Source organism: Corticium candelabrum, chromosome 14 (genome assembly GCF_963422355.1).
Source record: "Corticium candelabrum chromosome 14, ooCorCand1.1, whole genome shotgun sequence".
Classification (NCBI taxonomy): domain Eukaryota; kingdom Metazoa; phylum Porifera; class Homoscleromorpha; order Homosclerophorida; family Plakinidae; genus Corticium; species Corticium candelabrum.
Window position 1 is genome coordinate 5,900,658 of NC_085098.1, and position 16,240 is coordinate 5,916,897.

General features: G+C 40.2%; 5 protein-coding genes across 6 annotated transcripts; 2 read left to right on the forward strand and 3 right to left on the reverse strand.

Annotated features, from left to right (window-relative positions):
• Positions 1–197: 197 nt before the first annotated feature.
• Positions 198–3,104, reverse strand: LOC134190376 (proton-coupled zinc antiporter SLC30A9, mitochondrial-like). The gene is made up of 19 exons (XM_062658828.1): positions 3,038–3,104; positions 2,847–2,984; positions 2,677–2,776; positions 2,521–2,619; positions 2,377–2,468; positions 2,250–2,320; positions 2,112–2,185; positions 1,887–1,989; positions 1,693–1,748; positions 1,503–1,638; positions 1,409–1,448; positions 1,281–1,352; positions 1,058–1,207; positions 937–997; positions 817–879; positions 729–760; positions 568–665; positions 398–511; positions 198–337 (listed from the first exon to the last, which is right to left on the reverse strand). The coding sequence occupies exons 1-19, from the start codon at positions 3,102–3,104 to the stop codon at positions 293–295; spliced, it is 1,611 nt and encodes a 536-aa protein (XP_062514812.1). The 3' UTR covers positions 198–292.
• Positions 3,105–3,288: 184 nt separating this feature from the next.
• On the reverse strand, positions 3,289–6,138 carry LOC134190195 (uncharacterized). Its single transcript, XM_062658633.1, has 4 exons — positions 5,912–6,138; positions 3,885–5,158; positions 3,662–3,817; positions 3,289–3,585 (listed from the first exon to the last, which is right to left on the reverse strand). The coding sequence occupies exons 1-4, from the start codon at positions 5,955–5,957 to the stop codon at positions 3,562–3,564; spliced, it is 1,500 nt and encodes a 499-aa protein (XP_062514617.1). The 5' UTR covers positions 5,958–6,138; the 3' UTR covers positions 3,289–3,561.
• A 475-nt stretch (positions 6,139–6,613) lies between these two features.
• Positions 6,614–12,384, reverse strand: LOC134189742 (germ cell nuclear acidic protein-like). 2 transcript variants are annotated; one of them, XM_062658110.1, is made up of 10 exons: positions 12,275–12,384; positions 10,801–11,298; positions 10,007–10,603; positions 9,163–9,305; positions 9,022–9,089; positions 8,898–8,959; positions 8,654–8,753; positions 8,024–8,110; positions 7,877–7,936; positions 6,614–6,932 (listed from the first exon to the last, which is right to left on the reverse strand). In XM_062658110.1, exons 1-10 carry the CDS (start codon positions 12,351–12,353, stop codon positions 6,746–6,748), a joined length of 1,881 nt encoding a protein of 626 aa, XP_062514094.1. In that variant the 5' UTR covers positions 12,354–12,384; the 3' UTR covers positions 6,614–6,745. The 2 variants fall into 2 exon arrangements, with proteins under 2 accessions (XP_062514094.1, XP_062514093.1); XM_062658109.1 differs by having other exon boundaries at positions 8,003–8,110.
• A 48-nt stretch (positions 12,385–12,432) lies between these two features.
• Positions 12,433–13,902, forward strand: LOC134189972 (transmembrane prolyl 4-hydroxylase-like). The gene has a single exon (XM_062658374.1). It carries the CDS (start codon positions 12,443–12,445, stop codon positions 13,631–13,633), a length of 1,191 nt encoding a protein of 396 aa, XP_062514358.1. The 5' UTR covers positions 12,433–12,442; the 3' UTR covers positions 13,634–13,902.
• Positions 13,903–14,398: 496 nt separating this feature from the next.
• LOC134189902 (transmembrane prolyl 4-hydroxylase-like) lies at positions 14,399–15,901 on the forward strand. The gene has a single exon (XM_062658297.1). The coding sequence runs from the start codon at positions 14,406–14,408 to the stop codon at positions 15,600–15,602; it is 1,197 nt and encodes a 398-aa protein (XP_062514281.1). The 5' UTR covers positions 14,399–14,405; the 3' UTR covers positions 15,603–15,901.
• Positions 15,902–16,240: the final 339 nt, after the last annotated feature.

Genomic DNA, 16,240 nt, shown 5'->3' on the forward strand with positions numbered 1-16,240 from the left:
TATTTTTGGAATCGTCAATACATTTTAGTGCACTTCATACTTCAATTTCATGTGCAAACACTGCCTGCACTTTGACAATATCTACAGAATTCTCAGCCACATTGATATTGTGATATCAGAAAGAAGAGATAATGCAAGAGGCACTACTTCGTATCTCTGCAGACTCAAACTCTTGGCCTTCATACCAACGGTGAAACTAAACACTACCATATAGTCTACATTGGAATCTCATTCTATACAGCAGCACTGTTAGTTAGCTGTTATTCACAATATTATACAAACATCTCTTTGGCTACAAAATCTCCAAATCAACATGACGACAGTCAGGATTTGCCTTCTATGATTATAAACAAGCAACTATAGGATAGTATCAACTCACTGCGAACATATAACTTACCTTTATGTTTTTTTCTATCCTATCGACTTCAATGGCAAGAACATCTACCACCTGTTCCCCATGATGTAACAGAAACTGTTCAAATTCTCCTACCGTGGTCAACTGGCTCACCTCCTATAAAAGAAATACTAAGAGTCTGAAAGCATACACAGCTCACTGGAGCAACTAACCCTTAACAGTGGTTCTAAGTCCAGTCTGCTGACATGAGCTCGAGCAACCTCGCGACCATCAAAGTTTACCTCAGCTTTAAAGCGTAATGTATTAGCTCCTAATCATATAAATTCGTTCAATTAATTACTGAGTTTAAATAAATCCACGCACTCTGCTATACCCAAGTCAACTGCTTTGACGTCATGAATTGATCTGTACATGTCAAGGTGTAAGGTAAACATTAATCAAGCAACAACAGTACTACTAACCTAACCATGACGTCATCTTCTATAATTTCAATAATTTGTCGCAATTTATGGGCATCGATAGTTCTAACCAAACAGCTCAACATCACGCTACACCATTTTGTCAATACACGTGTTGTTCACCTTCCGACTAGTAGCTCTCCATTTCTCCGCACAAGAAATAAAGCGACAGTTCCCAGTAATGCTGCAATGCAAACAAAACTTCTAGACACTTGTATCACAACAACACTACAATGAAACTGACTTCCAATGCAGATAGAACCAATTGCATCATACACTGGGTTATTGAAGACGTAAGTCAAACCAAGACAGCTGGCTGCAAGGAATACACCTAACACAGCAGCACTATCCTCCATAAGAACAGCAACTGCACTAGGGTCACGCCCTCGTATAACTAAATTAAAATATGATAGTAAATTGACTTTAATTAAAAGAAACAGTCTCATATTGGTCGTCTCCGATCTTACCATACTCTCTAAAGCTCACTTTACTGTCAAATGCACTCCTTCTGATGTGGCTAAATGCAGATAACAATACTCCTACATAGTAACGTCGTCTGTCATGGTATCAGTTGTGCACAAGTAAAATCACTGACCAGTCTCCACAAGTAGTGAGCCACCCAACACAGTTAAAGCCTGAGCATATGTCAGTAAAACACTAATCAGACAAAAGTTTCTAGCATTCCATACCACAGGAAGTGATTGCAAAGTTGGAGGATGTAAAAGACTAGTTACACCATGATAGAGTGACACTCCAGCTCCCAGAAAGAATACACCCATCCCGCTGATAAGAGCATACACATACTGTGCTCGTGAAAATCCATACCTGTCAGTTGCGTACAATCAAATTTACTACAAATACATATTGTTATAATCATACGGATGATCAGGATCAGGTCGACGAATTGATTGAGCAATCCCAAATGCTAATAAAGCCTACAGATATAAATCACATACAAATTTCAATTGTTTTACTGTTAAAGTTCTATTTCTATATAACATAATCACTAATTTTTCAAGTCCACATAAACTACAAAATATGCATTTGATAAACAATTCATGGATATAAATTACCTGATTTGCAGTGTCGACAAATGAATGTATTGATTCAGAAAGCATTGATGATGAGCCAGTGTATAGCCATGCGACAACTTTGAATAACATGACTGTTGCATTACTATAAAATAGAAGAATAGAAAATGTCACAAGCTAGTCGTTCAAAAGATTTACACAGAATGCCAGTACATACCAGCACATTTTGCCAACAGAACAAGTCAACCTAATTCAGTAGGGTCTCACCTTACAATAGCATACATGACAATCCTTGCTGACCCATGAAGAAATGAAACTCTATCTTCTCTTGCACCGAAAGCCTTCAAATAAATTCATAATCGTAATCTATAATCAAATGCTAATGTGGTCCAGAATGTGATGGACCTCATGATCGACTGCCTGTCGAGTCTTGTCTTTCACGGACTTCTTCAAATAACCAATCAGTGCACCTAGTTCTACACAACCATATCCCTGTCTTACATACAACAGGACAGAGTAAAGTTACACATACGTTTGCGTCGTTTTTCATCCTCTTCAGTCTCCAACTGCCTTTGTTTTGCTTCGTTCTCTAAAGCCTCTTTACTACCCCAAACTTGAAAAGCCCTAAAATGAGACTAAGCTACACAAACACAAATTTCTGAATTTAAAAAATTACTTTTGCCTGACATCTTGTAACCGGTACATCAGTTCTACAGGTCTTTCAGCATCTCCATATGCATCTCGAACTGCATACTGTGTCAAGTTGTCCAAATCACTAATATAAAGAAAAAATTAAAATGGAAATTAAAATAGAAATTAGAAATTTAGATACCTGAAATCTAAAAGATAATCATTTAAAGCTCTAGTAGCTGATATATAGGTGTTGCCCTGGTAAGTATAAGTTCTCCCTCTTCTATCAGTCTTCGAAGAGCCTGACATACGAGCATACAATCAGAACACTGTAACTAGAATACATGGGCCAGCTGCCCAGTTCACACACGCCTTCTCTCTCTCCTAGACTGTCACCTGTTGAGCCTGTACACAAAACTCTAGTCAGTAGACGAGGACATAGGCTCGACACAACGACTGATTTTCGTAGCAAGACAGAGTGGCCACAACAGCATTTGCTTCTGCGTAGACCTGTTAAAAAGGCTTCGCCACCCAAGTTCTTCAAAAATGTCAGAGCGGCTTACGTGCTATACGTGCAGCATTTCGGCTGCCTAGAACCGTCAGCAAATACCTCCGCAAAAGTATCGACATATAATCGGATTTGATATCGACAACGCGCGCGTTTCAAGTATTGAGACGTACTACGAGGCCCCTTACAGAGCCGTGTAATACGAAAAAAACCAAAGCGGTGTGTAGAGATACCGCTAGAGTAACTACTCAGAGGCTCTGATGCTGCTGTATGCTGTATGTAGCAAATGCCTATATCAAAACTTGATTGAAGATCCAGATTGAAATTATGTAATAATATCTACAAAACTAAATTTGAAGTCATCACTGACTCAGAACCATTCTAACACTATTTCCAAAATAAACTAAAACATAAACATCACTATCAACTATAAAAACGTGTAATGACTAAAACATCTAGTATCAAGCTGGACTGCAGTCAAAATGTCTATCAGATATGTACATATTAATTCAGATACATTTAGAGATATTGTAGATCTTCCACTGCCACTATTATTCTCTTCCAGTCAAAAGAAGCACTTCACACCATTGTACCATCAGATCTCTAAATTGTCAAAGAAAATACAGTATGTACGACTAGAAAGATCAACACTTCATCATGACTACATTACTGTACTCACTTTTGGACGACAGTCACTTGGAGAGACAGACCTGGAACCATGACTGTCGATCTCTGATCGAAATAAGTCTTTGTCACTTGAAGCACTCGGTGCAGATACAGAATCTGCTGTCAGGTAGTCTGAATCACACTGATGCAACTGAATATTAGAACCCACCTAAACAGCAGCAATACATCCTTTCAATGCACAAATCGAAATTCAGTAATCACAATTTGCAACCTACCATTGCTTGCTTTTCAGGTGATGCTTCACCAAGAAGAGACTCGCTACTGCCTTTTAACTTGGGTGACTCCATGACTGATCGAAGTAAACTCAACTTGCCATTGGCATTTTCGAGCTCTGCTTTGAGGGTCTGTAGTTCATTCCGAAGTACAATTTCCTGGGCCTTAGATTTATATAGTTCTTCTCGCGCTTCATCTCGTTCAGCCAAAAGATTGTCTCTCGAAAGTGCTAAAGATCTGACATCCTTTCTTAGAGCCTCAGACTTGGACATCGCTTTGCTGCACTCATTTAGGGACCATTCGTACTGATCTTTAAGCATGTTGTATTCACTCTGTAAATTTTCTAGCTTTGCATCTAGCTCCTCTTTCTCTAATCTGATTCTCTCAACGCCATCTCTGCTCTTCACCATCTGATCAAATTCTTCTTGGAATGACTTGAGCCTGACTTCAAGTATGCGTTTCTCATCAGCCAACTGATCTCGTTCCTTCTTTGATATAGCGGCTGTCTGGCTAAGTTCACCACATTTTGACAACGTAACAACATTTTCATCAAGAACTCTATCTCGCTCAGTCAAAGCATTATTCAACTGTTCGTCCATCTTATCTATTTGGCCACGCATCCGTCTGAGCTTGTCTTGAGCTTCGATCTCTTGGTCAACTGCCATTTTCTTCTCTTCAGTCAACCTCTTTAATTCTTTTTGTGTACTCTCAAGATCTGCCGTCAACTTACTCACACTCTCTTCAGCAGCATTTCTTTCCATGCTTAGCTCGACAACATACTCTTCCTTTTCCTCGTGGGTCTTAAACAGAACATCTCTTAGTGTGACATTGTCTGACTCCAAAGCTCGAACTTTCTGACTCGTGAGACGAGTGTTCTTCAACATTGCATCTCGTTCACTCACAGCTGCTTCATAATCTTCCTGTAATTGAGTAATACGTTGTACAGCTGATTGATACCTCTTCATAGAATCTCCTTTGTTTCCAAAGAAGGCGGCATCAAGCAAAACCTTCCAATCACAATCGATCACTTGTTTGGCTGTTTTTTCTGGCTCAGTCACTGCACCATTCACTCGAAACCGCACTGATTTCACTGGACCTTGCTCACCAGGATTGTCAGTCTCTTCACTATCACTTGATGACTTGCTTGATCTGCTAACAATGCTCGTCTCTTCGTTCACCTGAGCAGCCATACGATCCAGTCGACTCAGAACAATTGACAATAAGCGTCTGTACTGCTGCGCTTCTTGCTCTTCATTGTCTATTTTGTCTTTGGCCTCTGCAATAGACCATAATAGGTGGGTTTGACTATTTACTTGATTAGCCACTGCAACACATTAATTAACTGGCTACTGATTTAGACGTTATGTCATGAGAAAAAAGCAACCACCAGGAGCAACCCGCCTATTTAGACAGGCGCGGTAAGAATGTTGCTCTAGGAGCGCATGCACACCTGTGGTTCTCAGGGTTCTCATGATGTCACTCTGGTGTTTACATTTTCGACGTCACCATGTAACGGTCAACAAAACTGTTTCGAATGATGCAGCAAAACGGTTTCACCGCAACTCCGCTTTCGAGCTAACAAACGGCAGGAACGCTAAAGTAAAACGGAACCAGCACACACCCGTGTCTTTCCATTCGTAACAGCCATGAAGCCAAGCCGCAGCAAAATCCGCAGCAATCAGGTACGAACTGCCAACACAAACGTCGATACTTAGCACCACGGCAGACAACATAGTGTCTCGGTTTCGCCCATGCAACACGTCCGTATAAGTTACAAAATGATTCAATTGGCAAACGCGTCGTTCAGCTAGCAGCCTAAAGATATCCCGTTAGTTCCCGCGCGACCTTCGACATCCACATGAAAGTCAACTTTTCCCTTTCATCACAAAAGTGGAAGTATACAGACGACAGATCATTTAGAATCTAAACAACATGTAAGGCACAACGCCTGCAGCTTTAGTTCTTGTGTACCTTACAGTTGAGTAAAGTTATCCTACGCACTGCACGCGAAGGCAAACCACAGCCTCACCTCTCGTCTTCTCGCTCTTCTCGACGCCTCCTGAATACACGGACATATTTCCTAAACCGATCGGATGCAGCAACACCGAACTCGTGCACAGCAAACTTGGCACACAGCGTGGACTGATGTCGGGCAAGCGGGATGAGGCGTTTACCTTGTAATTACAGCCTCCTGATTGAATTACACAGAGGGGCTGGACACAACGGAGGAAGCCCGTGACCGTAGCCACGCAATGAGCAGTGACAAGGACTCGTTATACAAAGAGACGCAGGTACAAAATTGAGTTTGTTTTCAACTCGGTAGCTCTAATAGCTCTCGCCTCGCTGGTGCAAATTGATGGCACCGGGGCGATAATCAGAGTGCGTCACGTTCTGCTAGGCGTGGCGGAGCCCAGTTTTACTCTCGTGTATTTCAACCATTGTTTCTACGAAACCGTATATCTTTCAGATTGTTGCTTCAACAGCTCGACTTGTGATTTCTGTAACTTGCAGTGACACGCTGTGCTTATCCGTTTCCTATTTGTGGAAGACCCACAATAGCTGTTTGCTGTGTGAGCTCGCTCGCATATGCATTGTCTAGACGCGACGCAACTGTGGTTTTAGTATCAGATCGACTAGGAAATCAGCCTCAACATCCTGTATTCAGGTCGGTAATTAGTCAATTAGCTTCTTCCGGTTGAACATACACAACTGCGAAATTGAACGCAACATGTTGAAGGCTAATTAGCTATTACTATTCACGAATTTATTAGCTAAGTAAGGCCAACAAATTTAGAAAAAGCTAAGGTGACATAAATTGCAAAATGTCCTAATAAAACCATGTGCACAATAGAAATGATTTTAATTAATTAAGTTCTTTGAGTGCTCTGTATTGAGCGCTCAGATGTTGGAGTACCGCAGTTTGGCTCATGCCCGGATTGTCTGCGCGCACTTGGTCTTTATGCTCATTCACGAACTGGATCCATTTGTTTGCTGTGCGGGGTGGTGCTGGAGTGCCATCTTGTCGCAAGTTGGGCATCAGCTCTATTGAACTGTAAATAACAAGAGTGTTTTACGACTTTCATAGCTTCATAGAGAATCAAGCATTATATTACACAGACTTGATTAATTCACAGTTAAAGTAAAGTATTTGCTACACACACACACACACACACACACACACACACACACACACACACACACACACACACACACACACACACACACACGCACGCACGCACGCACACGCACGCACACACATTCATTGTCTGCTACACAAGTTCACGACTTCTCTACTGATTAGAATTCAACCATCGCTTGTGTGCTTGTTCATGTGCATAGAGGTCAATACGAGAATGACAATCGTGATGACAGATGGTGCATACTATATTGACTTGTAGTTACTACTTGTGCCATTTGCTGATGTATGTGTCGTCATTCTTCTAATTTTTTCATTCTCTCATCCTCAAACTTCTTCAGACCAGATGACACTTTCTTCCTCCAAACCAAACGATCAGACGCCAGTGACTCCCAATTGTCCTGATTGATGCCCACATTCTGCAGATGATGATGCAACATGTCTTTATATCAAAGGTTTTGGCCACCAGTTCTTCTCTTAGCATTTAACAACTGTCCATAGAACACTTACTTTGGTAGCCTTCTGTCATTTATTCTTGTGACATGACCGACCCATTGTAGTTGTTGTTTTGTTACCATACAGTACATTCAATCCCTGTCACACACACACACACACACACACACACACACACACACACACACACACACACACACACACACACACACACACACACACACACACACACACACACACACACACACTGTGATTTGTTGCAATCTCATCACATCATAATAAGAATATTTGTATGCTAACAAAATGTTCCTACAATGCATTTTGCGTTGTCAGTCCCTACTTACAATAATTATTCTTAGTCATTTTCCACTACGTCTACACAATAGAATCCACAGCTCTGATTACCTTCCGCAATAGGGACACTTTGCTGTACTTATCTTGATTGATTTTGAATGCCGTCCGATTCTATAAACACAAATATTATATTAATAATAATCCAAATAAATCCTAAACCACAGGATTGTACAGTACGTGTAAACGCAATTACAGCACTTGTAAATAAACTTCTTGTGGATCTGGTAGCTGTGGCATCTTCTTATTTTAGGCAACTCAGGATGTGCCCTCATGGCTTTGTCTGTCCTGTGCGCACACACAAACGAAATCATGTGTAGAAGCTGTAGTCTACTACACAAATTATCATAGTATCCTCCAACATGCATGCTATCACTCTTTGCTCATTTCCTAGATAAAAGATAACATTAAAGTGCTTGATTTCATTACAAGAGCTGAGCGATGCCTAGCACACACATTCAGACGAGAGAGTAAACTCACAGGTACCACACATTGTGAGTTTGACGTAGTGACTGCATGGCCAACTACACAACTGCATTCTGACCTGAATGTTGTTCATGAGACCAATATGTGTCATCTGCTTGAGCAAATTTTGGCTTGTGTAATAGTCTATATAAATTATCTGCTCCAAAAATTACAACACTGCCTCAATTACAGTACACAATCCCTCTGCGACTAAACAACTGTGTTGCCATATACTTAAAATTAGCTAGCCTGTAAGCCATTGTTGCAAAACACACTTTTGTCATTTTGTCCAAACATACAACTTCATTGTAAATATGCAGTTGTCTATGTCGCCGCTAAATAAATTAAGCAAATTAAATTGCTTACCATGATTGCCAGCATGGGCCGTGTTGATCACGTCTATTTCCATCAATTAGCCAAGTTGCAGCGTGGCACATTTCGTGAATCAGAGTATCTCTCAAACGATCTGTAACCATGCATGCAGTACTAGAAAACGACAACAAAATAAAACCACAAACAAGCAGACACAAAGTCACACAGATGTTGAATAAACAATAGATAAATACCGTATAAAAATAAATAACAGCAATACTGCAAATTTGTTACATACCATATCTATCACAAACTTTACATGAAAGCTCAATTTTTGCCATGCGACGTCCATCACTTGCTCTGCAATTTCACTCATGTAAGCAATGCCACTTGTGTACCATAGCACTCAATAGTGTTCTTACCTCAAAGAAATCGTTTTCCCTGCTGTGTTTGTCAATCTTTTATTCCATGTAATTTCAAAATCTGGAAGCTAAAGTTGAGAAAAATAAGGATTGTTTAATACAAATCATTCAGCTCATAGTATAAAGAGAATAGAAGATCACCTGGTTATTAAACACTGTTTTATTGAAGGTAAGTTGAAGATCTCGAGTCAAATCATCTCTGTGCTGAGTGTATTTTCGACATGATTCAGATTGAAGAGCTGAGATAGGAGTTTTAAATGACAAATGACTGGGAGTTCTCAACCCTTCAGTATAAGACAGTCAATTAGTACCAAAATGTTTTGAGAAAAATAGGTATTATTGTATACAGTGCTGCTACATTTACAACAATAAGAAGTAGACACAGCAAATGGTTGAAAATTGGTGACTACAATAGTCAGTTGGTCATCCTACTACTTAGACAAACTGTGGAGTCAAAGAGGCCCTGGCCCCTAATACTTTTCCTGCCTCACTTGCATTACCCCAAGTGCTATAATGAATACGTGGTTGGCCACTCAAACTTCAAATCTTCCTACGACTATGTACTGCACATTTAACAATCCAATAGTTTAAGTAAACAAAAATACTTACATTAATGCATACCAAAATTGCATATGCTTTCATAAAAGTACAGTATTGCTCACATCAAGAATTCATGCAGTCTCTTATTATCAATAAACATCCATGCACAAGAAATCGTGCTGCTGCAACAAGCAATTTAACCAAAGTAGCTTCAAGTGCTGCCATAAGATTGCTACACAATCACAGCTCATGTGCTAATAAATATACACATGCACTAATATCCAATGCAACAATTGTAGTATGCATTAATTGACAAAGTTCAAGCAACAATTGTATCAAAAAAGGACTAAACAAGACATTCTGTTCAAACCGTTCTGTTCTGTTCATTCTGTACATGTCTGTTCAAACAGATTTAAAGTTCATACACTAAGTTCACACACTTTACCAGGAAATTGAATCTGACAAAGTGGAGGACTGGAAGCCGACTCAGCAACAGGTAAATCTTCATCATCTGAATCAAGAGCAAGTCCTACACATGAAAAATCTTCATTTTCGTCTTCTTCATCACTCATAATAATGTGAGGACGAGGCCCTTGTCGAGTCGGATAAATGTTTGTAGGAGAACTGTCAGAATCTTCTTGGTCAGAACAAACAAAGAGTGGTTGCTTGTGTTGCAAGACAGGGCTGCAAGATGATTGTTTCTGAATTTGAGTGTCAGAAAATATTTCACATGAGAGTTCAGTTTCCGGAGTCTGCACTAAAAAGGGTTTGATAGCGCATTCTTCTCCAAACTGTGAATCATCATTAATTCCTGATTCTGTTCTGATAGACAAACTATCAGTCAGAGAAATTAAATCAATAATGCTTTCATCAACGTGAGAATTCGGAGAGATCTTGTTTATGCAGAAAGACGGTAAAGGTATTCTCTGACTACCACTGCTGTCAATTTCTGTGTAGTCACTCGCTGCCTCGTCATTCTCCAAATCAACCAAAAAATCTAAGGACTCCACATCCGCCCTCCTGTTGCTTTCAGTCAAAGACTCTAGAAAGAAAAACAAACCATAACATTACTATATATGTATGTACAGTTTTGAACAAAATTTCGGTGGTAAGCGCCTCAACAATGACTCTATGCAAGTGAACATATTAATGACAATTATTTTAGCAGATCAATCAAGCTAGATCATGGCACTAAAGTTGACACATTTAGAGACAACTGATTCTGACATTGAGTCTTACTGCCTTGTGTTTGTTGGTTGTCAATGCTTGCTTCACCTTCATCATCTGACAAAGTAACAAGCCTTGCACATTTGAAATTCTCGGTTTCTGCTTCTTCTTCATCACTTATCACAATCACCTCTTCCTTGTAATTTGATTTTCCAGAATCTTCATGCCCACTGCTGATAAACAGTGGTTGTCTGATGTGCTGTGATACATCAACAGGACTGCAAGGTGATTGTCTCTGATGATCTCTCTCATTATCTCTTTCTATATTGCTCACTATTTCATCATTCTCCACATCCAACAGAGAAGTCTGTCCCAAACAAGAAATGCCTCCCATTTCGACGTTACTACTGCATTCGGTAACAGACACCTCATTCTTATCATTTGGCCACTTCTCGTTAAAAAACGAGTCATCAGATTCTTCTGATGATTCAGATTCTACAAACAGTGGGTATCTTTTTCTAATGGCATACAGCTCAGGTGATTCATCTTGGACGTCCTCCTCAACCACCACTGACCATGCAACAAGATAAACAATTATAAGCACGTAAAAAATTGCTAAACAACTAAGACAGAATGTTTACAGAAACCACGTAATGGCATAAAACTGATAGACAACTGAGTATATCATCTTGTTGCTGGATTAATTCGCAGTAGCACTCAATCTTCACCGCATTCCGAAGCAAAGCCTAATTTTTAACATCAGTTGAAATCGACAAGAGCGCATGCAATCTAGGTGCACAACCAAGATGAGCTGTGCAGCCTTTTTAGGCAGCTTGTACTATTGCTAGTGTTTGCTTCTATGGGTATGTGCCTATTCTTAACCATTCCATACTGCCATTGATGTCTCGATCCGCCCAGCAATCACCATTACATCCTAAAATTGTATTTGCTTGTGTGTTTTCTCTCTTAATTAATTGCAGCCATTGCACAGACAGTTGTTATTACTGAGCCGAAAACCGGTGATACGGTGAGCTTCGATGAAGGGAAGACTGTATCTATCAATATCTATATCTATCTACCAGTATAAATATCCATCTTTACCGACGTCAAACTATGTGGCATGCAATGCATAGCTAGAAGGTCAATTCTAATCACCACATGACTGAATCTTTCAGTAAACAACAAGATTGCCCGTACAATTAAAACATAAATTCAAAGTGACAAGCACAATTATAAATTACGCCATTGATGTTTTAGATTTTGTAAAAGTAGTCCATAGTATTATAATATCAAATTGTTGTTGCTCTAGCTAGAATGTGTGTGTGTGTGTGTGTGTGTGTGTGTGTGTGTGTGTGTGTGTGTGTGTGTGTGTGTGTGTGTGTGTGTGTGTGTGCGTATGTAGATGTGCGTGTGTGACACGCCATGAATGCTACTAAAGCACGACATTGGCCGTTGCATAGTAATAATTACCCTACATTTAAAAAGTACATTTATATACTCTAGCTAGATATTTTGCTACCCACGGTGCTTGCGTAACTGTGAGCACCTTCTTCGTGAGAGCTTGAAGCTGGCGATGGTGTCCATGCCCAGCTGAGATTATACGAGAAGTCGCTATCATCATCCATAATTTACCGCGCAACTTTCAAACTTTCAAATAACTTAAACGCATGCGTACGAGTAACTGTAAGTTCCCGGATTGATTACCGCAAGGATCATGCACGTTGGTCTCGTTCTGTTTGCTGTTTTGGTTTGTAGTAGGGGTAGCAGATTTCTACAAAATAAGCATCCACCATTGGTCCGATTGAGGCCAGAGAGACAAGGACACAAACAAATTCTCCAACTTCCTGGTCTCAATAACCCGACTGTGATGACAACAGTTAACGTAGAACCTCCGATCTTTTTTATTGACGATTTCTTGACACCTAAAGAGTGCAGTCACATCATAAATTTGGCAAAACGACAAGGTATGAAGAACAGTCCGGTTGGTGATGAATTTGATTATCTGGATCCGGATTTTATGGATAAATTTGATCCAAAAGAGGCATGGGAAGACTGGAACATTAACGGAGACGAATGGATAGATAAAGAAGAGTTGATACAGAACATGATGGATTTAGCGAATGCCAAGTTTAGCAGCGATGATGCTGATGAGATGTTGAGTCAGTTGAAATTGGACAAAGATCTTGATGGCAAACTCAATTATGAAGAATTTGCCAGCTCTGATGTAGTTGCTGTCAATGAGTTTATTAACAAAGTACGTGACGCAAATCCTTGGTACAAAGTCCGATATAGTTCCCAAACATGGTTACGTCAAGACTCCAGCTCCGATCCCGTCTTGCAGCAGTTGAGGGAGAGACTAATTGCACTCACTCATTTGCCACGAGTGATCGTCGAGACGAGTGAACATATTCAAGTCGTGCATTATGATGTTGGTGGACACTATCACTGCCATCTGGATACTAATCCTGAAGAGGCTAATCAAACCTGTTGTCACTTTAGCAGCAGGATGACTGACGGTTGCCGATTATGTCGTTTCCTTACATTGTTGTATTATCTCAATGAAGTGCCTGATGGAGGAGCAACAGCTTTTCCTGGTGCTTGGATGGAACCCAACCTAGATTACAATGAATTTGAAAGCAGTGGTCTTTGTAACCTCAGTGCCCAGTGTAATTCTGGTCTCGTGGTGAAACCAAAGTTAGGGTCTGGTGTGTTGTGGTATAGCCATTTTGTGGATGATGAAGGACAGCTGAGTAGAGTTGACAACAGGACAATTCATGGTGGTTGTGATGTTATCAAAGGCGACAAATGGATTGCAAATAACTGGATCGATATTGATGGCTTTGTAGACTACAGCCAGCTTGATGCGGAGACGGATGGTACAAAAGCCATCCATTCTGAGTTATAGCTATTGTATGTGCAGAGACCTATGATTTAGACAGTAATTTATACCTACAGGCGGAAACAAGAATGTAGGCTGGATATGCAACTGGATGTTATAAGTCCAAAAATTGTTTTTGGTTGACATGAATTTTTATTATTAATTAATTAAATATGAATCAAATTGATTGAAGATGCACTAGATTGGCAGTAATTCACCAATCAGAATCCACAAGTTGTCTGAACTACATTTCCAGTGTATTTTTGAATAAAATGTGCATGTCAGCTTCCTTTGGTAAAGAGCACTCCGAGTCACGTGAACGAAAAGCACACTGTCAAAATCTCATAACAGCAATGATATCACCCAAATCCACATTAATAAATAAATAAATACATGCTATGCTGAAAGTATGCCTGATATTATGTGTGTTCAAAACACAGGAAGCTTGACAGATAGCACATAGATACATTCACATAATACAAACATGTTGTAAGTGGTTGAGTTTTAGACACTCCTTCATTAATTGAAACCTAAATTTTAGTTCAAAGTTCGCAATATATATGAATGAATGAGTGCTATGCAGTTGGCTTTGCAATTCATGTAGCTCACCCATCTGACTGTCATCAACGTATGTAGTATAAAGTCCTAGACAAACAATTACAACACCCTCGTGTCTATTCTACTAAACTCCACGTAGTTGCTATCATCTGATTAGTTCTAGAGCAACCAGGCAACTTTTCCTGCATCCGTATCTTAAGTTCCCGGATTGCTTACAACGGATTTCAACGCTAGAGACATTATGCACGTTAATGTTGGTCTCCTTCTGTTTGCTGTTTTGACTTGTAGCGGAGGTAACAGATTTTTACAAAACAAGCACCCACCATTGGTTCGATTGAGGCCAGAGAAACAAGGACACAAACAAATTCTCCAACTTCCTGGTCTGGATAAACCATCTGTGATGACAACAGTTAACGTAGAACCTCCAATCTTTTTTATTGACGATTTCTTGACACCTAAAGAGTGCAGTCACATCATAAAATTGGCAAAACGACAAGGTATGGAGAACAGTCCGGTTGGTGATGAATTTGATTATTTGGATCAGGATTTTATCGACGAATTTGATCCAAAAGAGGCATGGGAAGACTGGAACATTAACGGAGACGAATGGATAGATAAAGAAGAGTTGATACAGAACATGATGGATTTAGCGAATGCCAAGTTTAGCGGCGATGATGCTGATGAGATGTTGAGTCAGTTGAAATTGGACAAAGATCTTGATGGCAAACTCAATTATGAAGAATTTGCCAGCTCTGATGTAGTTGCTGTCAATGAGTTTATTAACAAAGTACGTGACGCAAATCCTTGGTACAAAGTCCGATATAGTTCCCAAACATGGTTACGTCAAGACTCCAGCTCCGATCCCGTCTTGCAGCAGTTGAGGGAGAGACTAATTGCACTCACTCATTTGCCACCAGTGATCGTCGAGACGAGTGAGCATATTCAAGTCGTGCATTATGATGTTGGTGGACACTATCACTGCCATCTGGATACTGATCCTGAAGAGGCTAATCAAACCTGTTGTTACTTGACAAGCAGGATGACTGACGGTTGCCGATTATGTCGTTTCCTTACATTGTTGTATTATCTCAATGAAGTGCCTGATGGAGGAGCAACAGCTTTTCCTGGTGCTTGGATGGAACCCAACCTAGATTACAGTGAATTTCAGAGCACTGGTCTTTGTAACCTCAGTGCCCAGTGTAATTCTGGTCTTGTGGTGAAACCAAAGTTAGGGTCTGCTGTGTTGTGGTATAGCCATTTCGTGGACAATGACGGACAGCTGAGTAGAGTTGACAACAGGACAATTCATGGTGGTTGTGATGTTATCAAAGGAGAAAAATGGATTGCAAATAATTGGATTGACATCGATGGCTTTGTAGACTACAACCAGCTTGATGCGGAGATGGATGGTACAAAAGCCATCCATTCTGAGTTATAGCTATTGTATGTGCAGAGACACATAATTTAGATGGCAAATTAGACCAACAAATAGACAGGTAGATACATGAATGTAGGCTGGATACGAAACTGGTTTATTTCAGACATTTAAGTCCAACAAACTGATGCTGATTGACATTGACATGAGTTTTCTCTTAGAAACTAAATAATTTGAACAAGTATTAAAGTGCTAAACCCTCGACTGCTGCAACTCATTTTAGCTCACAACAACATGAACAGCTACTTCACATGCAAGGACACTGCACAACTAGACTGCCAAGTGTACAGTGTGCTGCTAGTTAACACCACCAATAATAAAGAGCGCATGCGCTACATTCCAATTGTCCTTTCGTCCGTCTGTCTACAGACACACTACTGTAACTCTAGCGCATGTGCACCTCGGTTAGAAATTGATAGGTGCACTGAATTGTAGCCATCTGCTCATCAGGACCCACAAGTCATCTGAACTATTTCCAGTGCATTATGACTGCCAACTTGCTTGATACTTTGGGTTTCGGAGACATAATGTACCAATCTCATGCACTACAAAGGGTCTTGTGTGCAGGGCATTCCCAGTCACGTGATGAGAGCACGCTGTCTAGATGAGCAATGACATTATTCAAACAATATAACCATTTG